General features: G+C 41.1%; 1 protein-coding gene across 1 annotated transcript in view; it reads right to left on the reverse strand.

The window, feature by feature from the left end:
* STX12 (syntaxin 12) overlaps positions 1-15392 on the reverse strand; it is a 36796-nt gene extending 21404 nt beyond the window's left edge. The window contains exon 1 of the mRNA XM_032390191.1: positions 15145-15392. Within this exon, the coding sequence (XP_032246082.1) occupies positions 15145-15262 (118 nt within the window). The 5' untranslated portion in view covers positions 15263-15392. The remainder of the gene's footprint in view (positions 1-15144) is intronic.
* Positions 15393-23401: the final 8009 nt, after the last annotated feature.

Here is a 23401-nt window from a genome sequence, read left to right on the forward strand (position 1 = left end):
CATATACATTCCCTTCTAAAACTAATTACGAGGTTCACCTTTCTCCTATAGATAACTATGTCACCAAGTAAAGGGTAGCAGTTTTGTTCATCATTCCCAAAGAACTTTCAAAATTTTCCAGATTTCCCATGGTACTAGTTTAAAATTTCAACACCTTTGAAAGGGCCTTACTACCAAATATCAACTCGCAACAATTAAAATTTAAATTCATAACACAATAATTTTTCTATAGCAAACATTTTTGGAAAGACAATGTACATTTGTTATTAATAACAAATTACCATTAAAAAATAATAATAATAAATTACCATTGACTGAACACCTCTATGTGCCAGGAGCTTTTATATTAGGAGCTCTGTATACATTATTTTATTAATTTTCACAGCAACAGTCTGAAGTAGGTATATCTTCATTTTGCCGATGAGGAAATATATTTAGATAAGCTATATAAGTTACATTTACATAAGTTAATTATATAAGAGTACACAATTATTAGGTAACAGAGCAAAAAATTCAATCCCAAATACATTGAACTCCAAGGACTATGTTCTTTTAACTATGTTGTTTACAGTCAAATATATGGTTTTGTTCAGATAACGTTCTCTATCTTTTCCTAGATATTTTGCTAAGACTAGAAAAGTTCATGTTTGAATTCTAGATGTTTAGGCCTCTAGCCCTGGACTAGGAAAGCAGAGGTCCAGAGGAACTGATCATCTACCAATAAGGAGAAACACTCTAACACCAGCTTGCCTGGGAATGTGAATAGCCCTGTACCTCACTGATTTGTGCATCAGAAATAGAGCGTTGATATCTTTTTTTTTTTCTTATTCTAAATATTTTTGGGTTTTTTGTGGGCTTTTTTGAAGTGTAGTTGACCTTTTGATTTCTTTTGTGTCCTGCGTTCTGTTCTTTTTCTGGTTGGGTGGGAGGATGAAGGAGTTAGATTCATTCATTCATTTGTAGAGGTTGGAATTTTCTTGTATTTCTTTGTTGTTGTCTGCTTGCTTGCTTGCTTGATTTATTTGAAAGAGAGAGAGAGCATGTGTGCGTGTGGGGTGCAGAGGGGAGCAGAGGGAGAGGATGAGAGAACTCCAAGCAGACTCTGAGGAATGCAGGGCCCAGAGCCTGACATGGGGCTTGATGCTGAGCTCGATCTCACGACCCTGAGATCACGACCTGAGCCAAAACCAAATCAGAGATGCTCAACTGACTGCACTACCCAGGCACCCCTGCTTGCTTGCTTCTGAAGAGCATTCACTAACTTCTATTCCAAGTTGCTGGAGTACAGACATAACAATAGAGTACTCCTTGCCCAGAGGAAACACGATTATCTTCAAATTTCACCAGAACTTCAAGAGATAACATAACACAATAGGTATATGACTCTTCCAGCCAAAACAGTCTCCTTTGTGAGGGCCTTTCCTATTCTCTCAGCATTAATGCCAAAGTTTCACTTGTGAGATACCAGACTGCTAGATGACTGGCTTAGTGGAAGATGAGGAGGAAACCAATGTATATTACATCATTTGTATATATTATAGGGAAAATGTACATACAATGCTTCCATATCCAGTAAGAAAAAACCTTCACTTGTTAGAACTTAGGATAGGGTGTTCCTTAAAATAACAAAATTTAAGGTTCAATCATAATCTTGCTCTTAATCTGGTCACCAAGAGTAATAAAAAGGTGGGTGCCTGTGTGGCTCAGTCAGTTAAGAGTCCAACTCTTGATTTTGGTCAGGTCATGATCTTAGGGTCCCGGGATCGCGGACTGGCTCTGAGCTCAGCGGGGAGTCTGCTTTTATCTCCCTCTCCCTCTGCCCCGCCCCTCCATGCTCTCTCTCTAAAACAAACACACAAATCTTAAAAAAAGGGAGAGAGAGAGTAGTAAAAAAGCAAGCTGAAGTTTATGAAATACCAAGTTACCTTACACAAACACTGATGAGTTAATAGCCTCTAAGTCTGATAAGAAACAATGATTAAGCAAAATCTAATTGATTGCTGGTGACTCTACTCCTAAGTAGCAATTGAACAACCTAGTCCTTAGAAATATGTACGAGTTATTTCTGTCTAGCCGAAATCACTACATCATGGGTGTTACAAAGCAAAAAAATCCCAAAGTCAAGAATATATAAACTTGGGGTGCCTGGGTGGCTCAGTTGTTAAGCGTCTGCCTTCGGCTCAGGTCATGATCCCAGGGTCCTGGGATCGAGCCCCACATCGGGCTCCTTGCTCCGCGGAAGCCTGCTTCTCCCTCTCCCACTCCCCCTGCTTGTGTTCCCTCTCTCGCTGTGTCTCTCTCTGTCAAATAGATAAATAAAATCTTTAAAAAAAAAAAAGAATATATAAACTTGTAGCACTTCAAATTATGATTTTATCTTATTTTGAGACCATGTTTTTGTTTTGTTTAGCAAAAATGTAACTCTAATTTTATAATGGAAATATAGTGTTCAAGTGATTAAAATTTTGCCTTTTGACCAACATTCCTAAAATACATCAATTATTCTATTAAGTGAGGTTACTTTTAGCTTAATGGTTCCACAGGAAAATGTAAGCACCATAATGAGTGCATTTTGCTAAGACAGCATTCTATAAGATAAGTAACAGTTTTTCATCACTAACATATGGAATTTCCCCTCTTATCTCAGTCAAATTGGAATCAGGATACCACTAGAGCTATCAACTGGCTAGCCATACAAATAATTTATAAGAGGGCAGACATTAGCATTAATTGAGCATTTATTATGTGCCAGACACTGGGCTAGGTACTTGACGTGATATAATAAATAATACATTTGGTCATTGTCCCCAGTTCCTGACACAAAGCACCTAAAACCCTTGGAATATTGTGCACAACAGGAGTGTCGTTTGTTATTCATAAAGATCCCCTTTTTTTTTTAAAAGATTTATTTGAGAGAGAGAGAGAGAGTACGCGTACTCGCGCATACACAGGGAGAGGGGCAGAGGGAGAGAGAGGAGAATCCTTTAGTAGACTCCCGGCCTAGTGCAGAGCCCTATGGAGGACTTGATCCCAGGACCCTGAGATCAACATCAAGAGTCAGCTGCTTAACGGACTGAGCCACCCAGGTGCCCCATAAAGAGCCCCTCTGAATACACTGAGTTTATGCTATTAGGGTGAGTTAGAGCTAGATAGCCTTAGGTTGGGTGGGGCTAGTCACCAGAACTACCAAGTGATTATGTTGGAACTTTCAGCCCCACCCACTGACTTTAGGGAAATGGCGGTGGGGGGCAGGGATGATAGGCACTGCCCATTAAGATTAAGCGTTATAAAAACTCTTGAACTCCATTTGATGAGCTTCTGGGTTGGTCAACAGGTGAAGATACAGGGCGGGTGTTGGAGGGTGTCCGAGCTCCTTCCTACATACCTTGCCCTGGGCATCTCCTCCATCTGGCTGTTCCTGAATTATGTATGTAATATGTAAAATGTTTTCCTGAATTATGCGAGCTGCTCTAGCAAATTAATCGAACCCAAGGAGGGGTTCCTGGGAACCTCGGATTTACAGCCCACTGGTCAGAAGCACACGTGATAACCAAAACTTGCAACTGGTGTCTGAAGGGGAATAGTCATGTGGGACTCAGCCCTTAACATGTGGCATCTGCTATTAACTCTAGGCAGACGTATCAGAATTGGGTTAAATTGTAGGAAATCCAACTGGTGTTTGGAGATCTCAGAATTGTTTGGTGTGTGGAAAACCCACACATCTGATGTCAGAAGTATTAAAAGTAGAGGGAAAACAGGAGTATTTTTCCTTTACACTTGATATGCATTATTTTATTTAATCCCAACAACCCTTTAAATAAGCATTATTATCTCAATATTATAGATGGGCACACTGAGGCTCATGAATGTGACAGAACTCATTCGTTCATTCATTCGTTCATTCATTCATTCAGAGTACCTACTCTATACTGTCCTATGCTCTAGAAGACAACTACTCTTTTTTTTTTTTTTTGACACAGCGAGAGAGGGAACACAAGCAGGGGAAGTGGGAGAGGGAGAAGCAGGCTCCCCATTGAGCAGGGAGCCCGATGCGGGGCTCGATCCCAGGACTCTGGGATCATGACCTGAGCTGAAGGCAGACACTCAACGACTGAGCCACCCAGGCAGCTCGAGGACTGCTCTTAAGATGCTAACATTTTAAAGAAAAGAGACAGACAATAAACATATATCTCTGGCGGTGATTAAGTACTATAAAGAAAAATAGCGGTGCCTGGGTGGCTTAGTTGGTTAAGCATCTGCCTTCGGCTCAGGACATGATCCCAATGTCCTGGAATTGAGCCCCCATCGGGCTCCCTGCTCAGTGGGGAGCCTGCTTCTCCTTCTCCCTCTGCCTTCTGTTCTCCCTGCTTGTGCTCTCTCTCTGTCAAATAAATAAAATCTTACAAAAAAAAAAAGAAAAATTCAAGTACGGGCTGGAAAGACAGGGCAGGGAGAGGGTACTAGCTTACATAGTGTGGCTAGAGATAACCTCTCTGAGAAGGGACACAGAGAAGAGATCTAAAGGAAGTGAAAGATCAAGCCATACAAATATATGGGGAAGAAGCTTTCTAACAGAGTATGAAGTAAAAGTCCCAAGGCAAGAGTGCTTCTTGTAAATGAGGAACAGTGAGGAGGCCACTGCGGCCACAGTAGAGCAAGCAGGAGAGGGGTAAGAAAAGTGACCAAAGATGTAGAGGCCAGATCGTATAGGGCCTTCTAAACTAGAACAAGGACTTCAAATTGGAATGAAATGGGAAGACACAGAATATCATAATAACTGGAACTCAAACCCAGGGCAAATTCCAATGGCTATATTCTTTGTGCCACGTTATGTTTTTTGAAAAGGCTGAGGCTTAAAGGAAATAGAATGGAGTGACACAGGGCAGGCCTCAATTCCAGTGTTCTACTTAGCCCCACCCTACTTATCTGATACCTCCCTAACTTAATAGCTCTCTGCCCCAGGTAGGCTGATGTCCTTGCTCTAACCTCCTCTCTTCCCCAACTCCCTCCCACTTTGGGGAACATTCCTGTGTACTCTCCAGAGTCCAGCAGAGCGCCAGGCACCCAGTGGGTACATAAATCATTGTTGGTTGAGTTAACCTCTTTTTATATCATGACACTTTCTTTTTTTTTTTTTTTTTTAAAGATTTTATTTATTTATTTGACAGAGAGAGACACAGCGAGAGAGGGAACACAAGCAGGGGGAGTGGGAGAGGGAGAAGCAGGCTTCCCGCTGAGCAGGGAGCCCGATGTGGGCCTCGATCCCAGGACCCTGGGATCATGACCTGTGCTGAAGGCAGATGCTTAACGACTGAGCCACCCAGGCGCCCCTATCATGACACTTTCTTTAAGGCAGAATATATGAATGAACATGAGCTGGGAATAATAAGACCTGACCTCTAAGCCACACTTGACCATTAACTAGATAACATGGCACCAAGCAAGTCATTTCATGTTGCCGAGTCTCTTTTCACCAATTGTATGTGATATTCAGGTTTAACTAACATATACTGAGTACTTACTATTATTATAATACTTACATTTGTACTACTTTTTCCTCATTAAATCTTTACAAGTATGTGAGGAATAAATGTTCTCTGAGTCCTCCTATCACTGCTCAGTGCTGAAATTCAACAATAATAAATAAGCTCTAGTCCCAGAATGATGCTATGCAACCAAGGAGTGTTTTTTGCAAGCCAGAGTTTGGCATACAGAGGTTCCACCTGGGTACAAATGGGACTGGACGGAGTATGTGCCTCAGGAAGGCAGGGACCACATTCTACTCATTTTTGAATTTGCATAACAACACACACACACACACACCCTCCAGAAATAGTTAGTTGAATATATGAAGACACATTAAGATAGATCTTATAAAAAGTTTAAGGAAACAGATCTCATCTTATTGATTGTCTTTATAGAGTACCCTCCTTAGAAACTCCAGAGATATGTCAAAGTATCAAGGTATTAATCATCTAATCAAAACTTATTAAATACTCAGGGCACCTGGCTGGCTCAGCTGGAAGAGCATGCGACTCTTTCTTTTCTTTTTTCAAGATTTTATTTATTTAAGAGACAGAGTGAGCAAGAGAGAGCACAAGCTGGGGGAGCGGCAGAGGGAGAGGGAGAAGCTGACTCCCCTGCTGAGCAGGGAGCCCGATGCTGGACTCGATCCCAGGACTCTGGGATCATGACCTGAGCCGAAGACAGACCCTTAACCAACTGAGCCAGCCAGGCACCCGGAGCATGGGGACTCTTTTTTTTTTTTTTTTTAAGATTTTATTTATTTATATGACAGAGAGAAACAGCGAGAGAGAGAACACAAGCAGGGGGAGTGAGAGAGGGAGAAGCAGGCTTCCTGCTGAGCAGGGAGCTGGATGCGGGGCTTGATCCCAGGACTCTGAGATCATGACCTGAGTCAAAGGCAGCCACTTAACCACTGAGCCACCCAGGCACCCCCTGAGCATGTGACTCTTGATCTCAGGGTTGTGAGTTCGGGCCCCACGTTGGGTGTAGATATTACTAAAAAATAAACTTAAAAAATTTTTTTATTAAATACCCTAGAGAGCAATGGGGATTTTATAGGACATGGAAAAAAATCTATTAAAAATCAGCTATTCTCGGGGCACCTGGGTGGCTCAGTTGTTAAGCGTCTGCCTTCGGCTCGGGTCGTGATCTCAGGGTCCTGGGATCGAGCCCCACATCAGGCTCCCTGCTCAGCGGGAAGCCTCCTTCTCCCTCTCCCACTCCCCCTGCTTGTGTTCCCTCTCTCGCTGTGTCTCTCTCTGTCAAATAAATAAATAAAATCTTTAAAAAAAAAATCAGCTATTCTCTGTGTATTCTCAGCTGAGAACTTTTTTCATCTAGACTTTTCTGATTTCTTTTGTTTGTTGAGGTTACCTGAATTTGTTAGGGGGGTTACAGAAGTTTGGGGAAGGGGGATCTAAGGGTCATTTCCTAGCTAAGCACCAGAATTAATCCAAGCCTCTGTCAACTCTTTCTAAACTTCTGAATATTAAGATATTTTCCTAAAAGTTTCCAGCAAGACTCAGGTATCAGATACACCAAAACTCAAATCATAAGGACAGAAGTGTCTTACTTTACGGAATCCAAAAAAGCAGAATTTTTTGTATACTGCCCTCCAAAACCACCAACATCAGGGATTTATTTAAAAATAGTGACTCGGGGTGCCTGGGTGGCTCAGTCGTTAAGCGTCTGCCTTCGGCTCAGGTCATGATCCCAGGGTCCTGGGATTGAGCCCCGCATCGGGCTCTCTGTTCAGCAGGGAGCCTGTTTCTCCCTCTCCCACTCTGCCTGCTTGTGTTCCCTCTCTCACTGTCTCTCTCTGTCAAATAAATAAATAAAATCTTTAAAAAAAAATAAAATAAAATAAAATAAAAATAGTGACTCAATGATCCATCTATTTTATATCCAAGAATTTTATCCCTTAATAAACCTAAAGCCCAGAAAGGAATAGAATGTTCCCATACACAGTTATTTTCACTGGAGTGTACTTAACAATGAAGTAAAGTGATACTTTCTGGAAAGATTTTTATAAAATAGGTTGAATCTAAAAGGGTCTTCTGGTCAACTTGGTTAATAAGAAAACTCCTTTTCTAAGCATTCTAGTAAATAAAAGTTTTACCTTAGGTTGACTTGTTACAACCCTTTGGGTGAAAATAATAGTCTATGAAATGCTACATAATCCTAGAAACCAGATGACTAGGCCAAATATAAAGACAAGTCCTTAAGTTCTGTGTAAGCAATTTTGTTATTTTTAAAACTAGACCTCAATTTCTATCATTGACCTCTTATTTTTAAAAGCATGTCCTGGCTAAAACTTTTATGAAGACTACAAAACAAATCAATTTATTGTACATTACAGCTGATATCCACACTATGAATTACTCTAAATTGAACACTCTTTATGTGCTTTTAGCTGGTATCAGCTTTAAGTAGAATCTGAATCTCCAAATCAACCTTTTTTTAAAGATTTTATTTATTTATTTATTTGGGGGGTGCAGAGGGAGAGAATCTCAAGCAGACTCTGCACTGAACATGGAGCCTGACGCAGGGCTCAATCTCACGACCCTAAGATCATGACCTGAGCTGAAATCAAGAGTTGGATGCTTAACCAACTGAGCAACCCAGGCACTCCTGAATCTCCAAATGAACCTTAATCCAAATCAAAGTCTAGTCATATCAAAGTAACTACCATCATAGTGTTTCTTTTTCAAAGAAAAAAAACAACATTTATACCAAATGGGAAAATGATAGCCTATGTGGTGATTATGACAATGAAGTCCTATCAGTGTCTTACTCTAAAAATCAGGTTTATATTGTTTTCATATAGCTACAATGAAAATGACCTGACTTGAAAAATGTAGCCACTATATTACAATATTAAGGCTCTAAACTAAACTAAACCTGAGCGCTAAATATCAGACATAGGGGCACCTGGGTGGCGCAGTCGGTTAAGCATCTGCCTTCGGCTCAGGTCATGATCCCAGGGTCCTGGGATGGAGCCCCGCATCGGGCTCCCTGCTTGGCGGGAAGCCTGCTTCTCCCTCTCCCACTCCACCTGCTTGTGTTCCCTTTCTCGCTGTGTCTCTCTCTGTCAAATAAATAAATAAAATCTTAAAAAATAAATAAATAAATAAATAAATAAATATCAGACATAATCTTCCATTTACTGTGCCAGTGACAGAATATGTAATGGTTAAGAGCATACTCTGAATTAAGACTGCCTATGTGTTATTCCTGATTCTACCACTTCTGAGCTTTATGATCTTTTTTTTTTTAGTAAGCTCTATACCCAGCGTGGGACTTGAACTCACAATGTCTAGATCAAGAGTTGCATGCTCCACTGACTGAGCCAGCCAGGCATCCAGCTTAGCTTTATGATCTTGAGCAAAAGGCTTCACTCCTCTGTGCCTCAGTTTCCTCACCTAAAAAATGGGAATAACAAGAGAACTCTCATACTGTTTTTGAGCAGATAAAATAAGATAATATGGAGCTAAATTTAGAACAGTGTCTGGCACATAAAAGAACTCAATTAAGGATAGCTATAATTATCAAACTCAAGACAAAGAACAATATACTTAGCAATGATAACATCAATTAAGTACATACTGAATGCCAACTACATATCCATTGCTGTGCCAGGCACTGGAGCTAAAGAGAACTGTACAATGTATGCTGTTTCTATCCCCAGAAAACTAAAAGCAATCTCTCTAGTTAGAATGACAAGGTCAAAAATAATTAATTAAAGAATACCGAATAAAAGTGCTAAACTGTGAATGAAAAGTGCTTGCAAATTCAAAGAAACAACAACGACAAAAGGATAACCAACATTTCTTAAACAATTACTATGTTGCAGGCACTGTTTTAAGCACTTTACATAATTACATCATTTAATTCTCACAACCCTATGAAGTAGATATTATTTTTAACCCTACTTTATAGATGAGGAAATTAAGAAACAGAGAGATAAAGCAGTATGTTTACACAGGTAGTAAGAAGCAGATTAGGATTCAAACCCAGGTAGTCTGACTCCTGAGCCTGCTCACCTAATTACTAAACCATAGTAGGGCAAGAGACTCAACCAATAATATCACCATTTACTGAATGTCTACTATGTGCCAGTCACTCTACTTTTAAACATCCCATTCTAGGGGCGCCTGGGTGGCTCAGATGGTTAAGCGTCTGCCTTCAGCTCAGGTCATGATCCCGGGGTCCTGGGATCGAGCCCCACATTGGGCTCCTGGCTCAGCGGGGAGTCTGCTTCTCCCCCTCCCTCTGCCTCTCCCCCTGCTCGTGCTCTCTCTGTATCTCTGTGTCTCAAATGAATAAATAAAATCTTAAAAAAATAAAATAAACACCCCATTTTAATAATTCTATTCATGGGGTGCCTGGGTGGCTCAGTCAGTTAAGTGGCAAACCCTTGATTTTGGCTCAGGTCATGATCTCAGGGTCCTGAGATCAAGCCCTGCTTTGGGCTCCACGCTCAGTGGTTAGTCTACTTGGGACTCTCTCTCCCTCTCCCTCTGCCCTTCCCCCGCTCGCTCTCTCTCTCTCAGATACATAAATAAATCTAAAAAAAAATTGTATTCATTTTTACAGATAGGGTTACAGACAAAAAGGGGAAATAGTGCGTAGAGTTAACCGTGCATAGAGGGGCAAGGACTCAGTCACAGAACTGCTGACCCTAAAGCCCATGCTCTTCCTGATTTCACTTTCTTTCAAAATCAAAGGTAGGCTTAGTTACAAGGGGCAGGATTTAAGCACAACTCAGAGGATTTGTATAATTTAGATAGCTAACAAGTTAGGGAAAGATATTAAAGAAAGGAGGAACAGAATGAGCAAAAACTTGGAGCAAAAACAAGTGTTTAAGGATGTTAAGAAAAACAGCCCTGCCTATGGCAAAGGGTGAAGAGAAGTAGACAATATGCCTAATCTGGGTTAAGATAACAGAGAGTGAGGGGCGCCTGGCTGGCTCAGGTGGGAGAGTGTGTGACTTTTGATCTCAGGGTTGTAGGTCTGGGCCCAACACTGGTCATAGAGATTGCTTAAAATTAAAATATTAAAAAAAAAGATGACAGAGAATGAAAACAAGGTAGGAAATTAAAATCTTATGCAGCAGACATGAGAGAGCCACTGCAGGCCCTTGAGAAGGTGAGTGGTATAATCCAAACAGGATTTTAGACATACTACTGATAGCATTATCGGGATGAATAAGAATGGAAAGAGAGACACTGAGAGTATGCTGCTGTAATACAGATGTTGAGGTCATGAAGATTTAAGAGATGGCAATGAAATAAAAAGCAAATGGCAAATGTGAAAATAACTTTGAAAGAACCACCTATGGGATTTCATGATAATTGGTTTTAAAAATTCAACTGCCTTTCATTTTTTTAGTTAAAAAAAAACCATAGCAATAAATAAGTAACATTAAAGAGAAATGCTGTTCTTTAATCTCTTCAGAGAACTTGGAGGCTATTAGGTTTTTTCCTATATCTGACACAGCAATACTTGCCCAGACCCTCCACTCCATAATAGGCAGAGCCAAGTACATTTCTTCTGTACCCCACACATATTGATAACAACCCTTTCTGTACCAGGCAGTCAACCCTAGCTGTATCTATAACAACCCACGTGCTGGCCTGCCATATTTCAGCTGATATGCTCGGCAATTCCAAACCCACATCTGTGGCTGAACAGCTGAGGAAAAAAAACAGCTATTCTCTCAAATTTTCAATGGGTAGAGTTCCTGCAGGTCTGTATGGACTTGGGTATATGTCTGTGAGTTCACATTCAGAGTGTATACTTAGTATAACCACCATGTCTTGGAGAGATTTGGGGAAAGTCATTAACCTGACTAACAGGGTAGAAACAGTGTTACCCTGCCAATTTCAAATTCCCAATTCCTCACCAAACAACCCTAAGGGAAGAATTCCAACTGATACTACCTAGGGTCATAAGATGTGGTAGGTACCACATAGTACAGGAAGAATGAGGGAGGAAGACTTCAAAGACGGTAGAAAAACTTCACTCATTCAAATATACTATTTAGTAAGCATCAAGACCCTAAATGATAATGATCCCTGGCTACCTCCCTGACTTCTTTTCTTACTATGCTCCCCTTCTTTAACTGCAGTCTAGCCACACTAGCTTTCTTGCTATTCTTTGAACACCCTAGGGGGGCACCTGGCTGGCTCACTTGGGGGAGCATGCAGCTCTTGATCTCAGGGTTGTGAGTTCGAGCCCCATATTGGGTGTACAGATTACTTAAAATCTTTAGGGGCGCCTGGGTGGCTCAGTTGTTGATTAAGCGTCTGACTCTTGATCTGCTCAGATCTTAATCTCAGGGTCGTGAGTTCAAGCCCTGCACTGCGCTCCACACTGGGCATTGAGCCTACTTAAAAAGAAAAAAAAAAAGAACACACTAAGGTCTTTGCTCTTATTCCCTCTGCCTACAATGCCTTCCCCCAGCTATTCACATGGCTCTCTCCCTCACTTCACTCAGGTCTCTACTCAAATGTCACCTCCTCACAGAACCCTTCCTTAACCATCTGATCTAAAATATAATAGCACACCCACCCTCTCTCTCTCCTCACCTCCATCCCCTTACCCTGCCATTTTCTTCACAGCACTTGTTACTACCGGATATGTATATATGTGTATATATACACACACTCTCATGGCAGCAATTTTGTCTGTCTTATTCATCACTCAAATCCCAGTGCACAGAGGGTGCTCAAAGAATATTTGTTAACAGTAAATGTACGAATCTATCCTATATTTGGGACTGAGATAAGTACTAGAAATATAAAGATGAATAAGTCATGTCCCATGCTTCTTCAAAGGAACTAACTATCTAACAGCGGAGGTTAGCCACACCACAAGAGAAAGTTCTACAGCTTCAGGTATTTCCCAGTTTCCTATGGAAAGTAAAAAAAGAACAAGTCACTTCTAACTTGAACTGCCAGCTGCTACAATATTGTAATATTAATTAAAAATTATAAAAAAGGCTAATTACTGGTCATAAGAGACAGACCTGGTTTCAAATTCTGGCATTGCCATTTGTTTGCTTGGTAACTTTTTTTAAAGATTTTATTTATTTATTTGAGAGAGAGACAGAGAGAGAGAGAGAGCGCTAGAGCACAAGCAGGGGGAACGGCAGAGGGAGAGAGAAAGGGAGAAGCAGACTTGTGAGCTGAGCACAGAGTCCGACTCAGGGCTCGATCCCAGGACCCTGGGATCATGACCTGAGCTGAAGGCAGACGCTTAACAGACTGAGCCACCCAGGCACCAGTCTGCTCAGTAATTATGTAAACTTTCTGTTTCCTAACCCATAAAAAGAAATAATATTGGTAATTACTTAACGGAGTTGTTAAAAAATTAAGTAAGATAATGCATATAAAGCACCTTTTGCATTGCTTGGCACACAGTATGTACTCAAATGTTAGCTATTAGTGTTATTAATGGTTGATTCCAATGATTCTTTGAGCCCGATACCCAACAAACAGGTAAATCCTATTCAATTGTGTCACCAAAGTCTATCCCTTCCTTCCTTTTCATTTTCACAGTTCCTAACTGGTGTCTCTAAATCCAGTCTCTCCCTTCCAATGTAATCTATACATTTCTAAAGAACTAAATCCAAGGGCTATCTGGGTGGCTCAGTCAGTTAAGCAGCTGCCTCCAGCTCAGGTCATGATCTCAGGGTCCTGGGATATAGCACCACATCAGGCTCCCTGCTAAGCGGGGACCCTGCTTCTCCTTTTGCCCCTTCCCCGACCCCCGCTCATTCTTTCTCTCTCTCAAATAAATAAGATCTTAAAAAAAAAAAAAAAAAAGAACTAAATCCAGCCCCCTTAGTTTACCACTTAAAGCCCTTCAGGTTTGGGCCCCAACTTACCTTTCCAACCCAATTTTCCACTACTTTCTAGAGTCCACCCGTCTAGCCAAATTAAATCATTCTACTTTTCTATATATACTCCATGCTTTCCCACTACCACGCCTTGTTCATTTTATTCTCTCCTCTTCCCTTCTTTACTGGTAAAAGTTCAAATCCTTTCCACCACTTTCCAGACCTAGCTCAAATGCCACAATGCCTTCCTAGATCATCCCCAAGTGAAAACGGTATCTTTCTCCCCTGAATACCTACTCCATGTTGCTATATCTCTTCTGTAGTACTGAACCCTTTCAACTTTATATTTCAGTTGATATGTGCGCCACGGGCTCCCTGTTGAAAGAATCCATGCCATGCCAGTTCCTATACTCAGTATATGAGTATGCCTAATACTCAAACAAATATATGTAGAATGAATATTTCACAAAGAGACACTAAGGTTAGATTTAGCCTCAATGATAAACTTTCAGCCTTGAACCAGAATCTCCTGACCTAACTGGTACTACAGTTCCCTCACAAAAGGAGAAATTGGAACACAAAGTACTATACTTTCAAACCAGTGGTCACATTAACTTTTTTAAATTTTTATACATAACAGGCCACACAGTCTTCCTTCCACTTCCAATTCACCCAGTCTCACACTTTCATCAGAAATTTTCCCCCTCTTTATCTAGAACATAATTATAATTCAAGACCAACTGAGTTCTACCTATTAACAGAGTATAGCCAAGCTCACAAAAACACAATAAACAAGGATGCTGATCATCATTCTTTCCAAGTAAAGTTGTACCACTGACATGTTTATAAGGCTCTGTGATGATTTTCAGGCACAAGAAACTGCCTGTATTTGACTCAATCAGCTCAGTCAGTCTTACTCAGACCCTAATGATGGGCGGGGGGGCTAGTTCTAAGACAAGCAACGACATTCTGAAATCCACCACCAACTCTACCATATCTTACTTGCTATGTGATTGTGGCCAAGTCCCTGAGCTTCTCTGTGTATGAGATTTGTTCAAAAAAGCTGCTAAATAGGGAAGGAATGCAGAAGCTTCATCAGCTTGAAACCCAAAAATATGTGCAAATCTTTTGCTACAAAAGACAAAACCATGTAAATGGGAATGTTTTCGGTGAACTCTCTTTATTAAAACAGAAGTCATCTCACCGCTCAAATACATGTCATTGTATCTGATATACAAATTCATTACAGGAAGAGCTGGGTATTAAGTCACCCAAACACATGCAGTCTCCACTTCCCTTAATTGAAAGCTGCTGATTTCCAAGGAGCAAAAAGCTGAGCAGAATGTAACTTAAAAGTCTAGATCGGTAAACAACTCCCGATCCAAACTGGCCAAAGAGGAAAGAGAGGTGGGTGGGGGTAAGGCAGATGACAGGAAAAACTCGGCTGACCACTGCGCCAAGTGAACTCACTCACTGCTCCCGAGATGACACACACACCCCTCCACCCTAGGGCTGTCAGGACTGCTGCTTTGGCCCCCATACCATGAGGGCAGTACACCTGAGAAGAAACTCAAGCTTCAGCTGGGGCTCGGGACCCTCGGGGAGCCTGCGCCTGACAGACTCGAGGATGGCAGCCGCCGCCCCCACAGTGGAGAGCCCGAGACGGCCTCAGGTGTGGCTTTGGCCGTAGCCTCGGCCGGGCTCCGCATCCCGGCAACCTCACCCAGGCCTGTCCCCGGGATGGCCCCTGCCCCCCAGCCCTGTCCCCAGCTCACTGGCTTGGCTGATCCGCTGGATGTTGCCACTGCACGTCTGTATGATGCTGTTGAAGTCCCGGAGCTGGGGCCCAGAGGACCCCGGGTTCCGATACATGTCTAAGGGACCGTAGGACATGACGAGGAACTGAGACCAACTCGCCCTGCACCGCGCTCCTACCGGAAGCAGCCGCCAGACTGAACCCGCAGCCTGACGGGGAAACCGAGAAGAGAAAGGGCGGGGGAAGGGGCTAGGGCTGCGTGCGCACTGGCCCCGCCCCCACGCCGCGCGCATGCGTCCGTCCCGCCCCGCCCCACAGTGCGCAAGCGCCGCTGGAACTGGTGCCGGGGACAGTAGCTTAGAGACCGGACGCCTCCGCCTTGGGGAAACGGGGCGGGGCGCTGACGTCACACGGTTGGGGCTCGGATTGGAGGAGCTGGTGTGGTAGTGTTGTTTCTCGCCGGAGCGCGGTGACAGGAGGCAAGAATTTTCTATTAGCATAAAATTGTACCAGATGATCTCAGCCCTAACATCCTATTCTGTTCTATTCTGAGAATTCAGGCCCAAATATGGGAGAATTCGACAACCCTGAAAGTCAGATCGGTAACCATCTCCTGAAATTCCTCACTCTACTTCCATCCTGAAGGGCTTTGGTAATAATTGCGGAGCGCTTTTATGGTTTACAGACCGCTTTCATTTCTCCTCCACCCCTCTTCTAAGCAATAAAGCGATGATAATAATAATATTTATTGAGCACATACTATGTATGAATCTTCACTGCAATTCATTTGTTCATAAGCTCTATCATAGCAAGGGACAATGTTCCAACTATATTTTTACGTTCAGAATAGATAATGGACAATCGGTTTTTTAAATGTTGAAGCAAAGTAACTCGACAAAGCAAGAGTTATTTTCCCTTTTACAAAACTGAGAAAATTAAGACCACGGTGGTTAATTTGCTTTTCTGAGATTTGACTGCAAAACCCAAACATTAAGCTAACTCCATCTTCATCTCCCTACTTCCGTAAAACTCATTCTCATGTTACCAAACTCATTCTCCATCTAAATCCTTCCCAAATAGCCTCTTCATTTACTATATATCCCAAACCAGGATTTTTTTTGGAGAACTAGACTCTCAAATTTTAAGTCATTCCCTTGAGGGTGGGGGGAAAATCATTCCCTAGAGGGTGGGGGGGAAACCATTCCTCAAGTAATTTGGAGTGTGTGACCTCAATGTTCTCATAGAAGACTGCATTTGGTGAGCTTATCGTAAATGGACAGACGTGGGTAGGATTTGGGTTTGGGAAGAGATCTAGATAAGAAGTGAAGGGGAAACTAGCAGTGTTTGTTTCCTGTGTTCTCCACCCAGCCCCACCCCAGCCTACTCTGCGATCTCGGGAATGGCAAGAGAGGAAGCTGTTTGCCTGTTTGGGAGGAGACCCCAAATGAGTGAATGAGCCTTAGAGATTTTGTAAGCAAAGCTATTTCTATTTTCGTTGCGGCATTTTTTTTTAAAGAGCATTTCTTTCTCTATAGAAAGGGATAGATGACATTTGAGGGCTCTTATTCTGGTTATTAAAATGCTACCATTTCTTAGAATCCATAGTTTTATGTCAAATCTTATACCTAATCATGTAAATTGTACTTTACCTATAAAATAGTCTTTTTTTCATTTACACTTGACTCTATTTAAGGTGAAGTTCAGTAAAGGTATTTTTCTCCTAGGAATTGAAGACATAGGGTTTTGTTATTGTTGTTTTCTTTCTCCATCTAAAATAAAAAGTGGTTTTCCATCTGTGCCTTGTGCTATTTTGTGTTCTCTGTCATAGCTATACATTTGTGTCTTGCAAATACTAGATGTCAAATAAACATTTATTATATTTATACATGAATGATAAAAAATAACTACCATTTCTTAAATGCCTATCCAGTGTGTGAACACCTTTTACAAACCTTATGGGTACCCCCCAAGATAAAGCCTATCTGATAAAAACCACCTGTGGTCTGACAAAATTAGTGCTGCAAAGGGAGACTGCACACCAGAGGTATCATGGGGCATCTCACCAAGCACAGGAGAAGATAGAGTTATCCTAGGATTTGGGGAAAAGATGGAATGTAGGTAAAATTTTAAAAGAAGCAGTGTTTTGATAGCCTCAAAGCACACCAGGCTACATGTAAGGGGATTATCATCAGGCCTGAGCTAACAAGAGGACTCAGGATCTTGTTTCCTTGGAAACTACAACGTGAAGATAAATGTGGAATGTTGTATCTGGAAACCCCTTATCTGAAGCTTTGCACCTGGGTGGGAAATTGAGGCTGCTCCTCTGTGTCAAAGTAACTCAAATCCTCCAGGCAGGAGTGGAATATTACATTCTTATTGATATTTCGAATAGCAAATATTCTGAAAATCTGTGATTTTTCTCAGCATTGTGTCCTTTTGTTAATTGACAAAAACAGTTTTCATGGTTTGCACCCATCAATGTGAGATTAGCTCCTTGGTAACAGATAAGGAATCTGGTGTTCTCTAGAGGTCCTGGGTACTTGCCCAGCGCTATACAGCTATTAAGTTGCAGAGCCGTGATTCATACATATTCCATGACCCAGCAATTCTACCCTTAACTAAATACTCAACTGATATGAATACTTATATGTTCCAAAAACCAAGTATAGGAATGTTCATAATAGCATTTTTTAGGACTAAGCAGCATTTTCTGTATTATTTTTATTGAGTTATAATTGACTTACAATACAATGTCATGTACGGGTGTTAAGTGTTCAATTCAATGAATTTTGACACTTGTATACATCCATGGAACTACCACCCATATCAAGATAGAGACCTTTTCATCATCACCCAGGGAAGTTTCCTTGTGCTGTGCTCCTTTCTATCACATATTTTATAGGGAAAAAAAAAAAGGAATGTAGCAAATGGGTCAAGGTTGTACAAAAACACCAATGAACTGCAGGTTTGTACACATTGCTCTATCAAGCTGTGCTCCTTTCTAATCAATTTCTCTCATCCCCAGAAATCACTTTCTAATTTTTATCACTACAGATTTGTTTTGCCTATTCTTGGACTTCATAGAGATGGAATCATATTTTACGTATTGTTTAGTGCTTGGCTTATTTCAATTAACATAATATTTTTGAGATTTATCCATTATGTTGCATGTATCAGTGGTTTGGTCTTTTTTATTGCTGAGTAGTATTTTATCATATGAAAATACTACAATTTGATTATCTATTCTCTTATTGATGGACATTTGAATTGTTTCCAGTTTGAGGCTATTACGATGAAGGTGAGAGCAGCATTTATTTTTACTAATTCCAAACTGGAAACAACCTGAATGTCCATCAACAATAGGATGGATAAATTGTAGTAGTATTTTTTTTTTTTTTAAAGATTTTTTATTTATTTATTTGACAGAGAGAGACATAGCGAGAGCAGGAACACAAGCAGGGGGAGTGGGAGAGGGAGAAGCAGGCTTCCTCCGAGCAGGGAGCCCGATGTGGGACTCGATCCCAGGACCCTGGGATCATGACCTGAGCCGAAGGCAGACGCTTAACGACTGAGCCACCCAGGCGCCCAAATTGTAGTAGTATTATAGAACACAAAAATAAACGTCCTACTGCTATGTAAGCAATGCGGGTGAACTCATCCAAACATAATGCATTGTGGGTGCCTGCCTCGCTCAGTCAGTGGAGCATGCAACCCTTGACCCTTGATCTTAAGGTCGTGAGTTCAAGTCCCATGTTGGGCATGGAGCCTACTTAAAAAAAATAAATAACAAACATAATGCCTACCAAAAGAAGCCAGAAAAAATTGAGTACATTCTGTATTAATCCATTTTTATTAGATTCATAACCAGCAGAATTATTATTTAAAGTAAGGATAGTATGTAGTTAATTTGAGAGAGGGAGTAACTGGGAATGGGCACATGAGGTGAGCTTCTAGGGTGCTGGTGGCAGTCCTCTTGATTCGTGGTGGTGATTACATAGGTGTGTTTACTTTGTGAAAATTCATCAAGTCATATACATGTGATGTGTCCTCTTCTGAAGTATGCTATATGTCAGTAAATAAGTTTCATATTTAAAAAAAATAAAGTATCATTATCACCAATATGGCAAGTTTTTCTTGGGAATGGTAGGGAAGGGTCAATGGAGATATTCACTTAGGTTGCAATGAAGACTGCATTCAAATGAGCACTCATCATGCATTGCTCATGGGAATGCAAAATCATATAGCCACTTTTGGAAAATAGTTTGGTAGTTTCTTAGAGAATTGAACAAGTTTGCCATACAATCCAGCAATCCCACCCCTAGGTGTTTTACCCAAGAGAAATGAAAACACACGTTTCTATAAAGATCTGTACATAAATGTGTAAGGCAGCTTTATTCATAGTAACCAAAAGCTGGAAATAACTCAAATGTCCATCAGTTACCGAATAAACAAATTGCAGTATATTCATATGATGGAAAACTATTCAGCTATAAAATAAAGGAACAGACTACTGAAACATGGAATGAGTTACTGAGACATGCAAATACATGGACAAATCTCAAAAGTATGTGCTAAATGAAAGAAGTCAGACACGAAAGCCTTCATATTGTATGATTCCATTTATGAGACATTCTGGAAAAGGCAAAGCTACTGGGCTAGAAATCAAATTAATGGTTGCCAGGGGCTGGAGTTAGGGGGGAGGGGATTAACTACCAAGGGGCATAAGGGAAGTTTTGAAGTTGATAGAAATGTTTTAGATCTTGATTGTGGTGATTACACAACGGTATACATCCATCAAAACTCTTTGATCTATATACGAAGATGGGTAAATTTTAGTGTATGCAAACAATATCTTATTAAAGAAAATGACACTCTAAGAACCAGTGTGATGAAGTGGCATGCACGAGGTGGGTGGTTTGGAGTCAAAAAAAGGATATACCAGTTGTGGGTTGCATGAATGTTCTGAGGGCCTAAACGTGATCTTGGGATAAGGTAACAATGGAAGCCAAAAACAAGTGAACGTCCACGGTTATTTTATTTTATTTTATTTTTTTAAAGATTTTATTTATTTATTTGACAGAGAGAGACACAGTGAGAGAGGGAACACAAGCAGGGGGAGTGGGAGAGAGAGAAGCAGGCTTCCCGCGGAGCAGGGAGCCCGATGTGGGGCTCCATCCCAGGACCCTGGGATCATGACCTGAGCCGAAGGCAGACACTTAACGACTGAGCCACCCAGGCACCCCTTTCCACGGTTATTTTAATTTATGATTCTATTACTTTCCCTCTCAGGAAATAGAAAATGTAGATTCTGTAGAAGTCACGCATAAAAATTGCTTACAAAAACTAGTGCGTACTACGTGCCAAGCACTGTTCTAACAACTTCTACAGACATGACTTAATCTTCACAACACCCGTAAACTAAGGAGAGACAGAACTCAAACCCAGGCAGTCTGACTTCAGAGTTAACCGCAGCATGACACCAGTATCACTTTTCATGTAGAGTTGGTAATCTGTTGCAGTGACAACCTGGCAAACACTGGTAGGGAAAGTAGTCATTGATACCAGGAAGAGCTGAGGAATATGAACTACTTTCCCCAAACTGACAGCTTTCATTTCTGGCTTCCAAATCTAGAGGTTCACATCGTTTTTACTCAATCCCATAGGCCAAAGGGCAATGTGGTAGCCAGCCTACAAGACAGACCCCAGTGATCCTTACTTCCTGGTATGTACCCACGTGGGAGGCACCATTCCACCTGGAATAGTGTCAGTAATTTGATCTCTGTAACCAGTAAGGTATTGCAGAAATGATGGAGAGCCACATCTGAAGGTAGACCATTGCAGCTTCTGCCTTGCTCTCTTGGATTTGGTTTGGTTCCAGAATCTATTCCCTTTGTGGCAGATTCTATTTTTTAAGTTAGTCACCACAATAGCTTCCATTCAACATGCTCTTCTACTTTGTCATCCTCTCATAAAGAGAAGGGATCTATGTCCCCGGCCCTCAAGTCTGGATGGGCTTCTGACTGCTCAAACAATAAAGTACTGCACAAGTAAGGTAATGCGACTTCTGAGGACAGGTCGGAAGGTGTATGCATCTTCAGCTTTGTTCACTGGATCACTTGTGCTTGCAGTCTAGAGCCACCACGGAAGAAGTCTGATTATCTTGACCCACCATGCTGGGGAAGTCCAAGTTATATATGGAGGGGTCCCATGTAAGGTGCTCCAGTCAGCATTACTGGACTTCCAGTCATCCCAGCTAGATATACAAGTAAACAGCCTTTAGAGATGATTCCAGCCCCAGGAAGCATTCCTCGGTTTTTGAATCTTCCCAACTGAGGACCCAGACATTGTAGAACAAACCAGTCATCCCCACAGTGCCCTGTCCAAATTCTTGATCGATAGGGTCTGTGGGCATATTTAAATTTGGGGATAGTTTCTTATGTAGGAATAATAACCAGGATACCCTGCAACTCCTGACAGTTTTGGCCTTCCTGAAAATGGCCCCTCCTCCCAGACCCTTGAGCCGGCCATCAGTTGAAGACAGCTATACTGCAGGTAACACATGATCTTAAACTGCAAAGGATGGAACCAAAGTCCTAAATTTTGAGGGTTATTTCGAGTGGCTGAAGACCTTCTTGAAGAACTGTTTATACAATATACTTCCCCTACAGTGGTTTTTAAGGCTGAGCAAATGGGTAAATTAACTCACACAATAAAGATGGTCATAGACATAGCTTACTGTCTTAGTCCTTCCGGGCTGCTGTAACAAAATATTACAGACTGCATTGCTTATAAACAACAGAAATTTATTTCTCAAGAGTTCTGGAGGCTGGGAAGTTCAAGATCAAGGTGCCAGCATGGTTATTTTCTAGTGATGGCCTTCTTCTGGTCTATAGTCCTTACCTTCCGGCTGTGTCCTCACATAGTGGTAGAGGCAAGGTATCTCTAATTCCATTCATGAAGGCAGAGCCTAAGCACCTTCCAAAGGAAGGTCCCACCTTCTAACACTATCATCTTTGGGATTAAGATTTCAACATATCAACGAAGGGGGGGAGGGGCACAAACATTCAGACCATGGTACCTACAAAATAAAACTGTCTTCAATTTAGAGAAAGTAAGTTGTCATTGAGTCTATGGAATAGAACGACCAGGATGTGACAGTGACAATGTCTGAGAGGCACCTGTTATTAATTTTAAAACCTACCAGTACCAAAGTTTCAAACTAATACATTCCTCTCCTTCTTGAGATGGTATCTCAAAATCCTTTCACTCATACCTTATAAAGATTCATCCTGTATTATATTTTGAAAAATAATGGTAAATACAAAATCAAGAAACAATGGTGGTGTCCAATATTTCACTAAATGGGAGCCCATGAGGACAGTAACTTTATCAATCTTCTTCACTTCTGTATCCTCCTTGCCTGGCACAGTGTTTATAACAAAGCAAGCACTTAAATTGGAAAATAAAGTAATAGAAGAAAAAAGAGAATGAGTTTATTCTCTGATGGATATGAAACTCCCTATTACCACAGTTAGGCTTTTGTTTAAGTCTACAAGACAAAATGTTTTCTAGGCTGAATGGCATCATGGGATATGTCCATTGGTGGTAAACCAGCAATCAATCAGTCAATCAATCACCCAACAATTATACTTGAGTCAATTTGAATTTTTATTAACACACATTTTTCAAAGTTTGTACAAACCAAAACATTCCTGTGTTTCAAAATGTCCATTATACAAACATACAAATGAACAAAAGGTGTTACCAAAAGTTAGCTACTCAATTTCATGGTAAAACAGTGTCATGATTTTTAAAAACCAAAATTTCAAGACTGAGGTTTCTTCCTTCACTTTTTGGAACTTGTGGAAAGTTAGAAAATGTGTGAATCTGCTTTATATTAAATGCCAAGACCTTAAAAAAAGATTTAGTATAAAACTAAGTATGTGTTTTTATATTATCACTTCATGAAACAGAATTTCTCAAGTCTTCCAAATTAAAAAAACCCAAAAAACCATGACTGTAACGTTTTTCACAATCTTTCCCCCATAGTCAAATGTAAATGCATCTGAAAAATATTATCTGACAGTTTATCTTTACCTAAAAGTTTCTCATTCAAAAAGTTACAAAACTATTTAGCACTGCCATTTCCCCTGCGTAGAAGGGAAAATGACCTCCCCTACTAGAGTGAGATAGAAGCAACATGGTCCATTGTTTCTCTTCTCGGAAAGAAGCCACCCATTTCCACATCTCCGTCCAATTCTGTGCATGGCTCCACT

The sequence above is a fragment of the Phoca vitulina genome, unplaced genomic scaffold, assembly GCF_004348235.1.
Source record: "Phoca vitulina isolate PV1807 unplaced genomic scaffold, GSC_HSeal_1.0 scaffold2, whole genome shotgun sequence".
In the NCBI taxonomy this organism is placed as follows: Eukaryota; Metazoa; Chordata; class Mammalia; order Carnivora; family Phocidae; genus Phoca; species Phoca vitulina.